The sequence below is a fragment of the Saccopteryx leptura genome, chromosome 1 (assembly GCF_036850995.1).
Source record: "Saccopteryx leptura isolate mSacLep1 chromosome 1, mSacLep1_pri_phased_curated, whole genome shotgun sequence".
Lineage (NCBI taxonomy): Eukaryota > Metazoa > Chordata > Mammalia > Chiroptera > Emballonuridae > Saccopteryx > Saccopteryx leptura.
Window position 1 is genome coordinate 59,023,666 of NC_089503.1, and position 18,719 is coordinate 59,042,384.

An 18,719-nucleotide genomic window follows, 5' to 3' on the forward strand; every position below is an offset into this window, starting at 1 on the left:
ATATCTAGGCCAACACGGAAAAGCAAGTGAGATGCCAACAGGAATACTGGAATCAGCTTTCTTTTTTTGTTCCCCTAAAATAACACCTTTGAAAAACCCTGGCATTTTCCCTGGTTAAGAAAAGGCTTCAAAGAAGTTCCTCCCCTCTCTGCTGGAAAATTTCAGCTGCTCCCCATTGCATTCTGACATTAGCATTCTTCACAGATCTGACTGCAGTGTTGACTGTCCTGATGAAATGTCTGGATTGCTGCATTTGGCTATGGGTGGTAGGCTCTGAAGAAGAGAGAGCCAAGCTCCTGCTCCTTGGTGGTTGGTCTCTAAAGGGTGGTGTCTCACTCATAGCAAACTCTAGGACCCTGGGCTTGACATCACTGTTAAGAACTTCAGAAATGCAGGGGCTGCCTGGCCTGTGGTGGCGCAGTGGATAAAACATTGACCTGGAATGCTGAGGTCACCAGTTCAAAGCCGTGGGCTTGTCTGGTCAAGGCACATACAGGGAGCAACTACCATAAGTTGATGCTTTCCACTTCTCCTCCCTTTTTCTCTCTCTCTGTCTCCTTCTCTCTCTCTTCTCTCAAAAAATCAAATTTTATAAAATTTAAAACAAAACAAAACAAAACCCTCTTTAGAAACGCAGAGGCTGCAGTGGAAAAATCCCTGCATGGAGGGTCAGGAGGTCTGGGTTTTGGTTCCTAGGATCTGTCCTGTGTGGCTTTGTGACTCTAAAGGACTCATTTAATCTCCCTGGCTTTATATTCTTCCCCTGTGAAAATAAGAACTAGGAAAAAATCATCTTTAAATGTTATCCTGTTCTAAAATTCTAAAACAGTGATTCACTGCACGGTTTCTCTTCCAGGCCCTGTACTAGATATGAGAATAAAAAATGAAAATCGTACTAAAAGTTATTGTTTATTGAGTGGTTAATTGTAGGCCACAGATTGTATTAACCACTTTATATACAGTGTTTTCTTTAGTTCTCGGAACACCCTTGTGAAATCAGGCCCGTCATCATTATTGCTGGCCTTGTGAAAGGACTCTCAGCCCTCCCCCCGCTTCCGCATACTGCGTCCCCGCTCTCTCAGATGACTAGAGAGCAGTGATGTAAGAACCATTCCAGGTGTTCTGCCAGAACAACTCTGTTGGAGAGGGATGACTTAAGACATGTAAACAGACATGGAGTTTTCCCCCTTTTACTTAAAAAAAAAATTTCTACCAAATATCAATATTTATATATCTTCAATAATTAGAACAGTGTGATTTTGGCTCAAGGATAGACAAATAGCCCAATAGAACAATAAAATGTACAGGAATGGACCCACATGTCTATGGACACGTGATAAAGGTGACACTGCAGTGGTGCTGGGTCAGCTGGACCAGTGATCATGTGGGAAAAAGATGGTTTGGGGGTTTTTTTTGTATTTTTCTGAAGCTAGAAACGGGGAGAGACAGACAGACTCCCGCATGCGCCCAACCGGGATCCACCCGGCACGCCCACCAGGGGCAACGCTCTGCCCCCCAGGGGGCGATGCTCTGCCCCTCCGGGGCGTCGCTCTGCCGCGACCAGAGCCACTCTAGCGCCTGGGGCAGAGGCCAAGGAGCCATCCCCAGCGCCCGGGCCATCTTTGCTCCAATGGAGCCTTGGCTGCGGGAGGGGAAGAGAGAGACAGAGAGGAAGGAGGGGGTAGGGGGTGGAGAAGCAAATGGGTGCTTCTCCTATGTGCCCTGGCCGGGAATCGAACCCGGGTCCCCCACACGCCAGGCCGACGCTCTACCGCTGAGCCAACCGGCCAGGGCCAAAAAGATGGCTCTTGACTCCTATTTCACACCATAGACAAAAAGCACTTAAAAATGGGCTGTAGAACCTGACCAGGCGGTGGCACAGTGGATAGAGCATCTATCTGGGATGCGGAGGACCCAGGTTCGAGACCCCGAGGTCACCAGCTTGAGCACGGGCTCATCTGGTTTGAGCAAGGCTCACCAGCTTGGACCCAAGGTCACTGGCTCGAGCAAGGGGTCACTGTCTACTGTAGCCCCCCAGTCAAGGCACATATGAGAAATCAATCAATGAACAACTAAGGAACTGCAACTAAGAATTGATGTTTCTCATCTCTCTCCCTTCCTGCCTGTCTGTCCCTATCTGTTCCTCTCTCTGTCTCTCTGTCTCTGCCAAAAAAAAACAAAACCCAAAAAATAAAAAATGGGCTGTAGATCTAAATGTAAATGTTAAAATAACTAAACTTCTATAAGATAACATACAAGAATATCTTCATGATCTTTTTTTTTTAATTTTAATTTTTCCATTGATTTGAGAGAGGGGGTTGAGGTGTGGGGGAGAAATAGAAGCATCAACTAGTTTGGTTGCTTCTCTATGTGCCCTGACCAGATTGAACCTGCAACAACAGTGTGCTGGGATGTTTGTGTGGGTGCGTGCACGCTCTATCTACTGAGCCACCCAGCTAGGGCTTCATGATCTTAAGGTAGACAATTTCTTAAATGGATGCAAAAATCCCTATAACCATAAAAAATGAGTAAATTGAATTACATTAAAAGCAAGAACTTTTGTTCATCAAAATGGACCATTAAAAAGTGAAAAGGGAAGCTACCGAGAAGGAGAAGATATTTGCAGCATGTATATTTAACAAAGGATCATATTAAGAATATACAAAGAACCTCTTCAAATTGATAAGAAAAAGGCAAATGACCCAATCTAAACAGTGGGCAAAATACTTGAATAGGCAGGTTACAAAGAGAGCATCCAAATGGCTAGTGAACAAATGGTAAGGTCCTCAAGTCCCAACAGACTTAAAGGAAATGCAAGTTAAAAGCCTAATTCGTTACCACTTCATACCAACCAGAATGGCTAAAACAAACCTAACTATGCTGTTTCTTAAGTGTTAGCAGGAAGGTAGAGCAATTAGAACTCTCATTCACTCTGGTGGGAGTCTTAATTAGAAAGCTTTTTAAAAAATTTATTGATTGATTTTTAGAGAGAGAGAGAAAGGGAGGAGAAACAGGAAGCATCAGCTCGTAGTAGTTGCTTCTTGTATTGCCTTGACCAGGCAAGCCCAGGGTTTTGAACAAGCAACCTCAGTGTTCCAGGTTGACGCTTTATCCACTGTGCCACCACAGGTCAGAAAGCATTTTGTAAAACTGTTTGAGAATATTTATTAAAGATGAACATATGCATAATTTGTAACTCAGTGGTTCAGGTTCTAGGTATATCCCCAACAGAAATTCATACATATGTTCACTGAAAAATATATACAAGAACATTGGTAGCAATAGTATTATTCATAATAGCCTCACACTGGAAGCAACCCAAATTTCCACCAACAGTGAAAGGGATAAATAAATTTTAGCATATTCATGCAATAGACTAGGTAAAAACTGCTTTTAACTTAATACATGATGGCAGTGGTTATCAATTTGGGGAAAGACTTTTTGAGTGTTGGTATTGGTCTATTTGTTGTTCAGGATACTAATTATTTCATTAATCGGTGTACTTAATCATTTTTCAGTGTGAATATTATATTGCAATAAAATTTTTACTAAAAAATTTTAAATAGGCCCTGGCCAATTGGCCCAGCATGTAGATATCCTGGGTTTGATTCCCAGTCAGGGCAGACAAGAGAAGTGACCATTTGCTTCTCCACCCCTCCCTCTGTTCCCCTCCCGTAGTCATGGATCAGTTGGTTCGAGCACATCTTCCCGGGCACGGAGGATGGCACTGTGGAGCTTCTGCCTTAGGCACTAAAAATAGCTCAGTTGCGAGCATGGCCCCAGATGGGCAGAGCCTCAGCCCCAGACGGGGGTGCCAGGTGAATCCTGGTCAGGGTGCATGCTGGTGTCTGTCTATCTCCCCTCCTCTCACTTGGAAAAGATGAAAAAAAAAAAAGAAAAGAAAAAAATTTAAACAGTAGATTTTAAGATTCTAATTTGTGTGTGTGTGTGTGTGTGTGTGTGTGAGAGAGAGAGAGAGACAGAGAGAGAGAGAGAGACAGAGACAGAGAGGAACAGAGAGAGGAACAGACAGGAAGGGAGAGAGATGAGAAGTAACAATTCTTTGTTGCAGCAGCTTAGTTGTTCATTGATTGCTTTCTCATATGTGCCTTAACTGGGGGCTATAGCAGACTGACCCCTTGCTCAAACCAGGGGCCTTGGGTGGGCTCAAGCTAGTGAGCCTTGCTCAAACCAGTTGAGCCTGCACTCAAGCTGGCAACCTCAGGGTTTTGAACCTGGGTCCTCTGTGTCCCGGATTTTCTATCCACTGTGCCACCGCCTGGTCAGGCTAATTTTTTTTTAAGTCAGGGCTGATGCTTGAATCAACTGGCTGACACTCACCAGTGGAGACACTCGCTGTGGGAGGGGAAGAAGGAGAGAATGGGGAGAGGGAGGGGGAGAAGAACAGATGATCTCTTCTCCTCTGTGCCCTGACCAGGAATAGAACCCGGGATGTCCATGCACTGGGCCAACGCTCTATCCACTGAGCCATCTGGCCAAGGCTAGATTCTAATTTTGAATTGATAAAAGATTCACATTATAAAAAATGCAACAATATAGCTGGGACATAATTTAAAAGTTTCCTTTCCACCTCTATGCCCCAGCCATCCAATTCCCTCACTGGCAGCCAATGATATAAGTATTTTTGTGCATCTCTCTAGAGATATCTTTTGGATATACAAGCAAATAAATACATATGTAATTACACACATACATATACCTATTCTTTTTATATGTATGGCATACGTACCCTTTTTATGTGTATGATAATATTCTGAACACACTATTCTACAGTTTGCTTTTATCATCTAATTTATTTTAAAGACCTTTCTATATCAGTACATAAAGAAGTTCCTTATTCCTTCTTATAGCTGCATAATGCACTGTGTATGGATTTTCCATGATTTAACAAGTCTCCCTCTCGATGAGAGTTTAGGTTTGATTATTTCTAGTTAAGAAAATTTCTTGATCCTGATTTATGTTGTGTTAAATATCTATTTTCCAAGGTTTCATTTTAGCTTAATAGCAGATTACACAAGTTGATACATAGTGAAACAATACTTTACATGAAAGGGAAAGTAAAAAAAATAATTTTCCTACCTTTTAATTCTTTTTTTTTTTTCATTTTTTTTTTTAATAATTTTATTTTTTTAATGGGGTGACATCAATAAATCAGGATACATATATTCAAAGATAACAAGTCCAGGTTATCTTATCGTTCAATTATGTTGCATACCCATCACCCAAAGTCAGATTGTCCTCTGTCACCTTCTATCTTGTTTTCTTTGTGCCCCTCCCCCTCCCCCTTTCCCTCTCCCATTCCCCCCTCCCCCCCATAACCACCACACTCTTATCAATGTCTCTTAGTTTCACTTTTATGTCCCACCTACGTATGGAATAATGCAGTTCCTGGTTATTTCTGATTTACTTATTTTGCTTCGTATCATGTTATCAAGATCCCACCATTTTGCTGTAAATGTTCTGATGTCATCATTTCTTATGGCTGAGTAGTATTCCATAGTGTATATGTGCCACATCTTCTTTATCCAGTCATCTATTGACGGGATTTTTGGTTGTTTCCATGTCCTGGCCACTGTGAACAATGCTGCAATAAACATGGGGCTGCATGTGTCTTTACGTATCAATGTTTCTGAGTTTTTGGGGTATATATACCCAGTATTGCTGGGTCATAAGGTAGTTCCATTTTCAGTTTTTTGAGGAACACCATACTTTCTTCCATAATGGTTGTACTACTTTACATTCCCACCAACAGTGTATGAGGGTTCCTTTTTCTCCACAGCCTCTCCAACATTTGCTATTACTTGTCTTGCTAATAATGGCTAATCGAACAGGTGTGAGGTGGTATCTCATTGCCGTTTTGATTTGCATTTCTCTAATAGCTAAAGAAGATGAGCATTTTTTCATATATCTGTTGGCCATTTGGATTTCTTCCTGGGAGAAGTGTCTGTTCATATCCTCTTCCCATTTTTTTATTGGATTGGTTGTTTGTTTGTTGTTGAGTTTTATGAGTTCTTTGTATATTTTGGATATTAGGCCCTTATCTGAGCTGTTGTTTGAAAATTTCATTTCCCATTTAGTTGGCTTTCTGTTTATTTTGTTATCAGTTTCTCTTGCTGAGCAAAAACTTCTTAGTCTGATGTAGTCCCATTCATTAATTTTTGCCTTCACTTCTCTTGCCTGTGGAGTCAAATTCATAAAATGCTCTTTAAAACCCAGGTCCATGAGTTGAGTACCTATGTCTTCTTCTATGTACTTAATTGTTTCAGGTCTTATGTTTAGATCTTTGATCCATTTTGAGTTAATTTTTGTACAGGGGGAGAGACTGTAGTCCAGTTTCATTCTTTTGCATGTGGCTTTCCAGTTTTCCCAGCACCATTTATTGAAGAGGCTTTCTTTTCTCCATTGTGTGTTGTTGGCCCCTTTATCAAAAATTATTTGACTATATATATGTGGTTTTATTTCTGGACTTTCTATTCTGTTCCATTGGTCTGAGTGTCTATTTTTCTGCCAATGCCATGCTGTTTTGATTGTCGTGGCCCTATAATATAGTTTGAAGTCAGGTATTGTAATGCCCCCAGCTTCATTCTTTTTCTTTAGGATTGCTTTGGCTATTCGGCGTTTTTTATAGTTCCATATAAATCTGATGATTTTTTGCTCTATTTCTTTAAAAAACGTCATTGGAAGTTTGATGGGAATTGCATTAAATTTGTATATTGCCTTTGGGTAATATATCCATCTTGATTATATTTATTCTTCCTAGCCAAGAACAAGGTATATTCTTCCATCTCATTATATCTTTTTCGATTTCCCTTAACAATGGTTTATAGTTTTCATTATATAAGTCCTTTACATTCTTTGTTATGTTTATTCCTAAGTATTTTATTTTTTTTGTTGCAATCGTGAAGGGGATTATTCTTTTGAGTTCGTTCTCAATTGTTTCATTGTTGGCATATAGAAAGGCTATTGACTTCTGTATGTTAATTTTGTATCCTGTGACCTTACTGTATTGACTTATTGTTTCTAATAGTCTTTTTGTGGATTCTTTGGGGTTTTCGATGTATAGGATCATATCATCTGCAAAAAGTGATACCTTTACTTCTTCTTTTCCAATATGGATGCCTTTTATTTCTTTGTCTTGTCTGATTGCTCTGGCTAGAACCTCTAGTACCACATTAAATAAGAGTGGAGAGAGTGGACAACCCTGTCTTGTTCCTGATTTAAGGGGAAAAAAAAGCCTTCAGTTTTGTGCCATTTAATATGATGTTAGCTGATGGTTTATCATATATGGCCTTTATCATGTTGAGATATTTTCCTTCTATACCCATTTTGTTGAGAGTCTTAAACATAAAATTGTGTTGTATTTTATCAAAAGCCTTTTCTGCGTCTATTGATAAGATCATGTGGTTTTTGTTTTTTGTTTTGTTGATATGGTGTATTACGTTAACCGTTTTACGTATGTTGAACCATCCTTGAGATTCTGGGATGAATCCCACTTGATCATGATGTATTATTTTTTTAATATGTTGTTGTATTCGATTTGCTAGTATGTTGTTTAGTATTTTAGCATCTGTATTCATTAGAGATATTGGTCTGTAGTTTTCTTTTTTTTATGCCATCCTTGCCTGGTTTTGGTATGAGGGTTATGTTGGCCTCATAAAATGTGTTTGGAAGATTGCTTCTTCTTCAATTTTTTGGAAGACTTTGAGTAGAATAGGAAGCAAGTCTTCTTTGAATGTTTGATAAAATTCGCTGGTATAGCCGTCAGGGCCTGGACTTTTATTTTTGGGGAAGTTTTTAATGGTTTTTTCTATTTCTTCTCTACTGATAGGTCTGTTTAGGCTTTCTGCTTCTTCTTGACTCAGTCTAGGAAGGTTGTAGTGTTCTAGGAATTTATCCATTTCTTCTAGGTTGTTGAATTTAGTGGCATAAAGTTTTTCATAGTATTCTACAATAATTCTTTGTATATCTACGGTGTCCGTGGTGATTTCTCCTCTTTCACTTTGGATTTTGTTTATATGAGTTCTTTCTCTTTTTTCCTTGGTAAGTCTTGCCAAGGGTTTGTCAATTTTGTTGATCTTTTCAAAGAACCAGCTCCTTGTTCTATTAATTTTTTCTATAGTTTTTCTGTTCTCTAATTCATTTATTTCTGCTCTGATTTTTATTATCTCCTTTCTTCGGCTGGTTTTGGGTTGTCTTTGTTCTTCTTTTTCTAGTTCCTTAAGGTGGGAAGTTAAGTGGTTCACTTGGGCTCTCTCTTGTTTGTTCATATATGCCTGAAGTGATATGAACTTCCCTCTTATCACTGCTTTTGCTGCATCCCATAGATTCTGATATGTCGTATTGTCATTTTCATTAGTCTGTATATATCTTTTGATCTCTGCACTTATTTCTTGTTTGACCCATTCATTTTTTAAAAGTATGTTGTTTAGTTTCCACATTTTTGTGGGATTTTTTTCCTCTTTTTTGCAGTTGAATTCTAGTTTCAAGGCTTTATGATCAGAAAATATGCTTGGTACAATTTCAATTTTTCTGAATTTGCTGATGTTGTATTTGTGGCCCAACATATGGTCAATTCTTGAGAATGATCCATGTACACTGGAGAAAAATGTATACTCAGTCACTTTGGGATGAAATGTCCTGTAGATGTCTATCATATCCAGGTGCTCTAGTGTTTTGTTTAAGGCCACTATGTCTTTGTTGATTCTCTGTTTGGATGACCGATCTAGAGCCGTCAGCGGTGTATTGAGGTCTCCAAGTATGATTGTATTTTTATCAGTTTTTGTTTTAAGATCAATAAGTAGCTGTCTTATATATTTTAGTGCTCCTTGGTTTGGTGCATATATATTAAGAATTGTTATGTCTTCTTGATTCAGTGTCCCCTTAGCCATTATGAAATGGCCATTTTTGTCTCTGAGTACTTTTGCTGTCTTGTAGTCAGCATTGTCAGATATGAGTATTGCTACACCTGCTTTTTTTTGGATGTTATTTGCTTGGAGTATTGTTTTCCAGCCTTTCACTTTGAATTTGTTTTTTATCCTTGTTACTTAGATGAGTTTCCTGTAGGCAGCATACAGTTGGATTTTCTTTTTTAATCCATTCTGCTACTCTGTGCCTTTTTATTGGTGAGTTTAATCCGTTTACATTTAGTGTAATTATTGATACTTGTGAGTTTCCTATTGCCATTTTATATCTTGCTTTCTGTTAGTTTTGTGTCTTGTTTGATCCTTCTCTTTCGTTTTTCTATCTTTTGTTTTTATTTGGTTGTATTCCATACATCTTTCCTCTGTTGCTATCTTTTTTATCTCATGTGCTTCTGTGGTGGTTTTTTCAATGGTGGTTACCTTTGAGTAATGAAAAGGGTCCCTACCCTGTTCATTGTAGCGAACTGTTTTGTGAGTACTTTTGCACTCCATCGTCCTTTGCTACTGTTAATCTCCATCTTCTCCCCCTCTTTCTTTTTGTTGTTGTCACAGTTTAAATTTGGTTTTATTGTGTTCTTCTTGGAGCTTTTACTTGTGGCTCTGTTTTTTTTTTTGTTCTTTGTATCTGATTGGAGAACCCCCTTTAGTAATTCCTGGAGTGGGGGTTTTCTGATGATAAATTCCCTCATCTTTTCTGTATCTGTGAATGTTTTTATTTCTCCTTCATATTTGAAGGATAGCTTTGCTGGGTATAGTATTCGTGGCTGAAAGTTCCTCTGTTTCAGGACTTTAAATATTGGGGTCCACTCTTTTCTAGCTTGTAGAGTTTCTGTTGAGAAATCTGATGATAATCTAATGGGCCTTCCTTTATATGTTGTATTCTTCTTTTCCCTGGCTGCCTTGAGAATTTTTTCTTTGCTGTTGGTTTGTGTCAATTTCATTATGATATGCCTTGGAGTAGGTTTGTTGGGGTTAAGAAAACTCGGAGTTCTGTTTGCTTCTTGAACTTGAGGCTTTAGTTCTTTCCACAGGCTTGGGAAGTTCTCATCTATTATTTGTTTGAGTATGTTCTCCATTCCATTTTCTCTCTCTTCTCCCTCTGATATACCTATTATTCTTATGTTATTCTTTTTGATGGAGTCAGATAATTCTTGTAGGGCTACCTCATTTTTTTTAATTTTTGAGTCTCTTTCTTCTTCTCTCTGTTGTGCCTCAAGTTGCTTGTCTTCTATTTCACTAATCCTCTCTTCTATCTGACCTGTTCTATTAGCTAAGCTTGTTACTTCGTTTTTCAGCTCGTGAATTGAGTTTTTCATCTCTGTTTGATTTGTTTTTATAGTTTCAATTTCCTTGGACATATATTCTTTGTGTTCATTGAGTTGTTTTCTGAGCTCCCTAAATTGCCTTTCTGTGTTTTCTTGTATATCTTGGAGGATTTTTAGGATTTCTATCTTGAATTCTCTGTCATTTAGCTCCAAGATTTCCAATATATTAAATTTTTTCTCCATAGATTTTTCCTCATCTAGCTGTGTTACCTCTCTTTCTTTTGTATCCATGATATTCGATTTTCTCTTCCTTAATGGCATCTGAGGGTGGTTTTGTTGATAGTATTAATGAGATTTAATAAAGAATAAAAAGTTAAAAAAAATAAAAAAATAAAAAATTGAAAAGTTGTTTTTTTAAAAAAAAAATTAATAATGAAATAAAGAAAAATAAAATAAAATAAAAATTTTAAAAAAAGGAAATTATTCCCCCCCTTCTTTTTTCCTCTCCTCTCCTCTCCCCTCTTTCTTGAGAAAATCTTGTGGTGAACTGTGAATTATAACAAACAATGCCTGTGATGGAGGGCCTGAATTGAGGAAAAGTAATAAAGGGGCAAAAAAAAGAAAAAAAAGAAAAGGAAAAGAAAAAAAAAAGGGGGGTGTATGGACCCACAAAAAGCAAATAAGGAAAAAATTTGGGTCAAGAATAAAATGATTTGCTTTTAGGTGTTGGTTGTCTAAGAGTTATGATGAGAGGAATAAGAGGAAAACAGAAAAATGGGGGGACAAATTAAAAAATTACTATTGTATTTAGTGGAACAAGAACTAGATAAAACGGAGAGCCAGGGATGGGAGCACTGCTAGTGAGTTAAAAAGGTGAAGAAACCCCCCCCCCCCAAAATGCCACAAACATAAGTTTGAGTCCCAGATAAGATAATTTGTTTGTAATTGAGGTTTGAATGAGAGGAGATGTAAAGGAGAAAGGAAGAAACTAATATAGAGAGAGAAAAGAAAGAGAGAGAGAAAAAAAAAAGAGGGAACCACTAAAGGAAGAAAAAAGAAAGGAGAGAGAGAGAGAGAGAGAGTTAAAGGTTTTGGAGTGCAACCCTCATAGAGAGAAAGGAAGAGGAGAGAAAATATAATGGGAGATGTAACACTTATGGGTAGTGTAGTTCAAGGAGAGGAGAGAGTAAGACCGGCAGAGAGTTAATCGGCCAAATTGGAGGAGGAAAAAAAGTATCAAGAATGAAGATACGTCGGCCTAGCGTGCGGAGGACCCGGGTTCGATTCCCGGCCAGGGCACATAGGAGAAGCGCCCATTTGCTTCTCCACCCCTCCGCCGCACTTTCCTCTCTGTCTCTCTCTTCCCCTCCCGCATCCAAGGCTCCATTGGAGCAAAGATGGCCCGGGCGCTGGGCATGGCTCTGTGGCCTCTGCCTCAGGCGCTAGAGTGGCTCTGGTCGCAATATGGCGACGCCCAGAATGGGCAGAGCATCGCCCCCTGGGGGGCAGAGCACCGCCCCTGGTGGGTGTGCCGGGTGGATCCCGGTCGGGCGCATGCGGGAGTCTGTCTGACTGTCTCTCCCTGTTTCCAGCTTCAGAAAAATAAAAAAAAAAAAAAAAAAAAAAAAAAAAAAAAAAGAATGAAGATAAGAGAAACAGACGAACAAATATAATAAAATGGGATAGGTTATAAAGTCTGCAGATTATTCTTGATTTTGAGAGGTTATCTTCTTGCTTTTTCTTTTCTCTCCCTCTTCCTGGTCGGTGACTCTGTACCCCGGGTTCTGCCCCTTTGGCACGCTCAGGTAGAGGTTTATAGTTGATAAGTCTCTATGGCAATGTCATGTATTGTGCTTTAGTCTCGTTGGCAGTCAAGGCTCATTAGCATTTATAGGCTCCGACAGTGAGAGAGTCCGTGTTCCTGGAGCCTTTCTCCTAGTCTTTCCTTCCTCAATTAGTAGCCTGATAATCCAGCTATGGGGTTGCTGCTGCCTCTGCCTGGATAGTAAGAGGCTCAAAGAGCTGACAACTCCCCACTCTATTTCCACTCAGCACAGGGCTCTGGGTAAGGCTCAGTCAGTCAGAGCTGCTAGCATAATCAGGCGGGCTTTCCGCCCACTCAAAGACCTCTGGCTCTGCCACTCTGTCCGGTAACACAGGCGGGCGCCCACTTCCGGGGCGCTTGGAGGAAACTCTCGTTCAGTATCTGCGTGCGCAGACCAGGATATCCGGCCAGCAGTCTCACGCTCTGAGTGAAACCCCCAACCGCATGGAAAAGTTGCAGCGTTGGAATTGGCTTTCGCTCCGTCCCCGTGCGCGGCTTTTGCAAGGCGCTGGGGCGGCCCGAGATTCCGCTTTGGCCCACACAAAGGCCCCTGACTCTGCCCCTCTGTGCAATAACACGGGCGCGCACTGCCGAGGTACTCGGAGGAATCTCTCACTCACTATCTGCGTGCGCAAACCAGGATATGAGGCCGGCCGCGTTTCCCTCTGAGTGAAACCCCCACCAGCACGGAAAATTTCCACCGTTGGAATTAGTTCTCGCTCCCTCCCGTGCGCGGCTTTCCCAGGGCGCTGGGGCTGCCCAGAGATTCTGCTTTCGGCCCACAGAAAGGCCCCTGACTCTGCCTCTCTGTGGGGTAACACGGGCACCACTCCCGGGGCTTAGGAAGAAATCTCTCGCCCAGTAGCTGCGCGCACCGACCAGGAGATCGGGTAAAATGGCTGCCCCGCTTGTCTTTCTTTGTTTGGGTTTGGCACGAGTGTTAGCTTATATTGCCCGGGTTGCCACAGGATCAGTTTTTCCTCGGCTTGGATCTCCGTGCCACAGCCTGGTTCGGCCGTTTGTGCCGCGGCCTGGATCTATTCACCCCCTTTGCCCGCCTCAGTTTCTATATTCACAGTTACCAGAGAAAGCCGCCCTGTTTAGGTTAGTGAGGAAGGCGGAGCATTTCTTACTCCCTAATTCCTTCGGGGTTTGGTTATATATTTAGCCAATTTTTCACTCGACCATACCTTCGGGTGTATTGCGAAGTATCTGGAGGCTCCAAGTATAGGTTTTTCTGTTTCTGGTTGAAGATCTTGTTGAGTTTTGGGGGAGATTTATTGGTATCGCTTCTTACCCCGCCATTACTCTGACGTCATCTACCCCTACCTTTTAATTCTTAAAAGAAAGACTGTCTAAATAATTGCAGAATTTTAAAGCTAAGGCAGCTAAAAGAGAACTAATGCTGTTTCCTTGCAATTGATTTCTTTAAGATTCTGATGAAAGCATACAAATCTTGGGGTTGACAGACTCCTTGAAACTGCTCTATGGGTTCTATATTAAAAATGTGTTACCTGGCCCTGGCTGGTTGGCTCAGTTGTACAGCGTTGATCCAGCATGTGGATGTCCTGGGTTCAATTCCTGGTCAGGGTACACAGGAGAAGTGCCCATCTACTTCTTTACTCCTTCTCCTCCCCTTTCTCTCTTGCTCTTTCTTCCCCTCCTACAGCTATAGCTCGATTGATTCTAGTGTGTTGGCCCCGAACGCTGAGGATGGCTCCATGGAGCCTCCACTTCAGGCGCTAAAAATAGCCCAGTTGCGAGCATGGCCCCAGATGGGCAGAGCATCAGTCCCAGATGGGGGTTGCCAGGTGGATCCCGTTTGGGGTGCATATGGGAGTCTGTCTCTTTAGCTCTCCTCTTCTGACTTGGAAAAGAAAAAAATATATTACTTAGCAGAAGCCCATAAATTTAAAAATTGGGAAACTGAGGGCCAGAGATACAAGGTCTCAAGATGAGTTAATTGTAGAAGACATTCACTTGTATTCATTTTAAAAGTAATGCCAGCCTGACCAGGTAGTAGCGCAGTGGTTAGAGCATTGGCCTGGGACTCTGAGGACCCAGGTTTGAAACCCTAAGGTCACCTGCTTGAGCGTGGGCTCATCCATTTGGCTTGAGCACAGGCTCACCAGCTTGAGAACGGGGTCGCTGGCTTGAGTGTGCAATCATAGACATGACCCCATGGTCACTGGCTTGAAACCCAAGGTCACTGGCTTGAGCAAGCAGTCACTGGCTCTGCTGTAGTCCCCCCCTCCCCGGTCGAGGCATATATGAGAAAGCAATCAATGAACAACTAAGGCGCTACAATGAAGAATAGATGCTTCTCTTCTCCCATCCTGTCTACCTGTCCCTGTCTGTCCCCCAAACCCATCTCCCTCTCTGTCTCGCTAAAAAAAAAAGTAATTCCAGCAGTATTTCCTTTTCTTTCATTGGCTGATGTCGCATCCCAGACTGGCAAGGGAAGCTGTTCATTCTTTCTCAGGAAAAGATTTTATAGGTATGATAACCTAAGAGAAATTTGGTAAAGAAATGTATATGAGGCCCTGGCTGGTTGGCTCAGCGGTAGAGCGTTAGGCTGGCGTGTGGAAGTTGAAGTCCCAGGTTCGATTCCTGGTCAGGCCACACAGGAGAAGCGCCTATCTGCTTCTCCATCCTTTTCCCCCTCTTTTCTCTCTCTCTCTCTTTTCCCCTCCTTCAGCCAAGGCTCCATTGGAGCAAAGTTGGCCCGGGCGCAGAGGATGGCTCCATGGCCTCTGCCTTATGTGCTAGAATGGCTCCGATTGCAGTGGAGCATCACCCCCTTGGTGGACATGCTGGTGGATCCCTGTTGAGCACAAGCGGGAGTCTGTCTCCCTGCCTCCCCCCCCCCCCGCTTCTCACTTCGGAAAAATACCCCCCAAAAATGTATATGAAAGGTTGATTTTTTAAAATACTAGATGATATGATTAGAATTTCATATATAATAGTTTGATTTTCCTTCTTTCTCTTTTTATTTTCTGTCCAGCCCAAGAAGAAGAGGGGAAAAGTGGAAGTGAGACCAATTAATTTGGGGACAGATTATGAATATGGGGTTTTGAACATTTACTTGACTGCATATGACATGGCCCTGACAGAGAGTTATGCACGATATGTTCACAACCTCTGCAACCATCTCTCCATTAAAGTGGAAGAAAGGTATGATGCCTTTGCCTGAAATATTCTTGGCGTGGGGTAGCATGCTCTGCTTTGTTGTTAAATGAAGTTATGAGAATTAACATGTACAGTAGTAAAACTAACCCTTTTTAGTTATATAGTTTGCCATAATCAAAATATAGAAGAGGCCTGATTAGCGGTAGCACAGTAGATAGAGGATTGACCTGGGATCCTGGTTCAAACCCCAAAGTTGCCAGCTTGAGTGAAGGCTCATCCGGCTTGAGCATGGGCTCACCAGCTTGAGTGCAAGGTCCCTGGTTTGAGTGTGGGATCATCAAAAGGACTCCATGGTCACTGGCTTGAAGCACAAGGATGCTGGCTTGAGCAAGGTGTCACTGGCTCAGCTGGAGCCCTCTCCTTCCCGCCCCGGTCAAGGCATGTATGAGAAGCAATCAAAGAACAACTAAAGTGCTGCAACTATGAGTTGATGTTTATCATCTCTCTCCCTTCCTGTTTCTCTCTTGCTAAAAAAATCTATCTATCTATCATCTATCTATCTATCTATCTATCTATCTATCTATCTATCTATCTATCTATCTATCTATCTATCTATCTATCTATCTATCTATAGAACAGCTCTGTTAACCCCAAAAGTTCCTGGGTGCCCAGGTGTACTCAGTTACCCTCTATTCCCCCTTCAAGTTCCTGGCAACCACCAATTGATTTTCTGCCCCTGCTGTTTTAAGTTTTCTGGAACATCATGTAAGTAGAATCATACAGTATGTAGCTTTTTGTCTGGTCTCTTTCACTTAGCATAATGTGTTTCAAATTTATCCATGTGTTTGTTTTTTGACAGAGACAGAAAGTCAGAAGGAGGGACAGACAGGAAGGAAGAGAGATGAGAAGCATCAATTTTTCATTGCAGCTCCTTAGTTGTTCAGTGATTGCTTTCTCATATGTGCCTTGACTGGGGGCTGCAGCAGAGCAAGTGACACCCCCCCACCCCGTGCCCAAGTCAGCAACTTTGGGCTCAAGCCAGCAACCTTGGGCTTCAAGCTAGCGACCTTTGGGCTCAAGCGAGTGACCATGGGGTCATGTCTATGATCCCACGCTCAAGCCAGCAACTCTTTGCTCAAGCTGGCGACCTTGGGGTTTTGAACCTGGGTCCCAGGTCCCTCAGACTGTGTCCCAATCTGAGGCTCCATCCACTGCACCACCGCCTGGTCAGGCCATCCATGTTTTTTAAGTATTTTATTACTGAGTAGTATTCCATTAAATGGTGAATATTAATTGGCTTATCTATTCATTAGTTGATGTACATTTAGATTGTTTCCAATTTATTGGTAATTATTAACAAAGCTGCCATAATCATTGTCACACAGGTTTTGTGGGTCACATATCTTCTTTGCTCCTGGAAATCTATTTAAGACTGGGATTTTGGGATTGTATAGTGAATATATGTTTAACTTTATAAGAAACTGCCAAACTATTTTCCAAATTGGCTGTACCATTTTGTATTCCCACCAGCAACATATGAGAGTTCCAGTAACTTCTTATCTTGGTCAGCACTTGGTATTGTCATTTGGTATTATCAATATATAGTGGTATCTCATATTGGTTTTAATTTTCATTTCCCTAATAAATAAATGATGTTGAGTATCTTTTCATGTGTTTATTTAACTTCTGTATATATTCTTTGATGATGTATCCAAATCTTTAATCTATTTTTTAAATTGTTTTTTTTTTTATTACTGAATTAAGGAAGTTTTTACCTGATTAGGCAACGGTGCAGTGGACAGAGCATTGGCCTGGGATAATGAGGACCCAGGTTCAAAATCCCGAGGTCACTGGCTTGAGTGCAGGCTCATCTTGCTTGAGCACAGGCTCACTAGGTTGAGCACAGGGTTGCTAGCTTGAGCATGGGATCATAGATAATGACCCCATGGTCCCTGTCTTGAAGACCAAGGTCAGTGGCCTGAGCAAGGGGTCATTGCCTTGGCTGTAGCCCTCCGGGTCAAGGTACATATGAGAAAGCAATCAGTGAACAACTAAGGTGGCACAACAAAGAATAGATGCTTCTCATCTTTCTCCCTTTCTGTCTCTCTCTCTCTCTCTCTCTCTCACACACACACACACACACACACACACAAAAGTTTTACAAACTATTTTTGGATACCAGGTCTTTTTCAGTACTGTATATGTTTTGCAAATATTTCTCCTTGTCTCTGACTTATCTTGTCATGTTATTGGAGTCTTTTGGAGAGCAGAAGTTTCAGTTTGATGTAGTTTATTTTATCAATATTTTTTATTTTTTTTATGCTTTTGGTGTCATATTTAAGAAATCTTTGCCTAAGCCAAGATCACAAAGATATTCTCCTATGTTTTCTTCTAGAAGTTCTATAATTTAAAATTTTACTTTTAGGTCTATTATACATTTTGAGTTATTTTTGTATATGCCATGAGATATTTGTTGATTATTTTTTAATATACATATCCAGTTGTTTGTGTGACATTTGTTAAAAAGATTTTCTTTTCCATTGAAGTGTCTTAGCACCTTCTGAAAGTCTAAATTAACCATGAATGAATAGATTTATTTCTATACTCTATTTTGTTACACCAGTCCCACACTATCTAAACCTACAACTTTGTTCTTTTTTTTTTTTTTTTTCCCAAAGCTGGAAACGGGGAGAGACAGTCAGACAGACTCCTGCATGCGCCCGACCGGGATCCACCCGGCACGCCCACCAGGGGCGAAGCTCTGCCCACCAGGGGGCGATGCTCTGCCCCTCGGGGGGGGGGGGGTCGCTCTGCCGCGACCAGAGCCACTCTAGTGCCTGGGACAGAGGCCAAGGAGCCATCCCCAGCGCCCGGGCCATCTTTGCTCCAATGGAGCCTTGGCTGCGGGAGGGGAAGAGAGAGACAGAGAGGAAGGAGGGAGGGGTGGAGAAGCAAATGGGCGCTTCTCCTATGTGCCCTGGCCGGGAATTGAACCCGGGTCCCCCGCATGCCAGGCCAACGCTCTACCGCTGAGCCAACCGGCCAGGGCCAACTTTGTTCTTTTTAAAAATTATTTTGGTTATTCTAGGTCTTTTGGTTTTTCATTAAATTTTAGAATTAGTTTGTTGATTTTTACAGAAAAGAACCTGATGGAATTTTGTTGAGATTGTGTTGAATCTGTAGATTAATTTGAGGAGAATTGACATTTTATCTATTTTAATTCCTCTGATCCATGAAGATGGTATATGTCCCCATCTATTTAGGTATTTTTTGCATACTCTGCTTTTCATTTTTTTCTTTGAATTTCTTGGAAAACTGTAGGGGAGGAGAACTAACATTTACTGACTACTTATTCCAGGCCAGGCACTGAAATACCTTACCTCAGTGTTTCAGAAAGTGTGTGATTGCCCTGTGGTTTGCCTTAAATAACATTAAATCACAATGAGAAATTTCATTTCTTTTTAGTTCTCATTCAACCTAATGTGTTAAGGAGAAATTCTTTTTTTTATATTTTTCTGAAATTGGAAAACGGGGAGGCAGTCAGATCAGACAGACTCC

At 41.3% G+C, this 18,719-nt stretch overlaps 1 protein-coding gene across 3 annotated transcripts in view; it reads left to right on the plus strand.

Moving 5' to 3' along the window:
• The window catches only part of MRPL48 (mitochondrial ribosomal protein L48), a 358,297-nt gene that overhangs the window by 319,692 nt on the left and 19,886 nt on the right, over positions 1–18,719 (plus strand). For all 3 annotated transcript variants that reach the window (XM_066368441.1, XM_066368430.1, XM_066368450.1), the window contains exon 5: positions 15,037–15,206. In XM_066368441.1, coding sequence (XP_066224538.1) covers positions 15,037–15,206 — 170 coding nt within the window. The remainder of the gene's footprint in view (positions 1–15,036; positions 15,207–18,719) is intronic.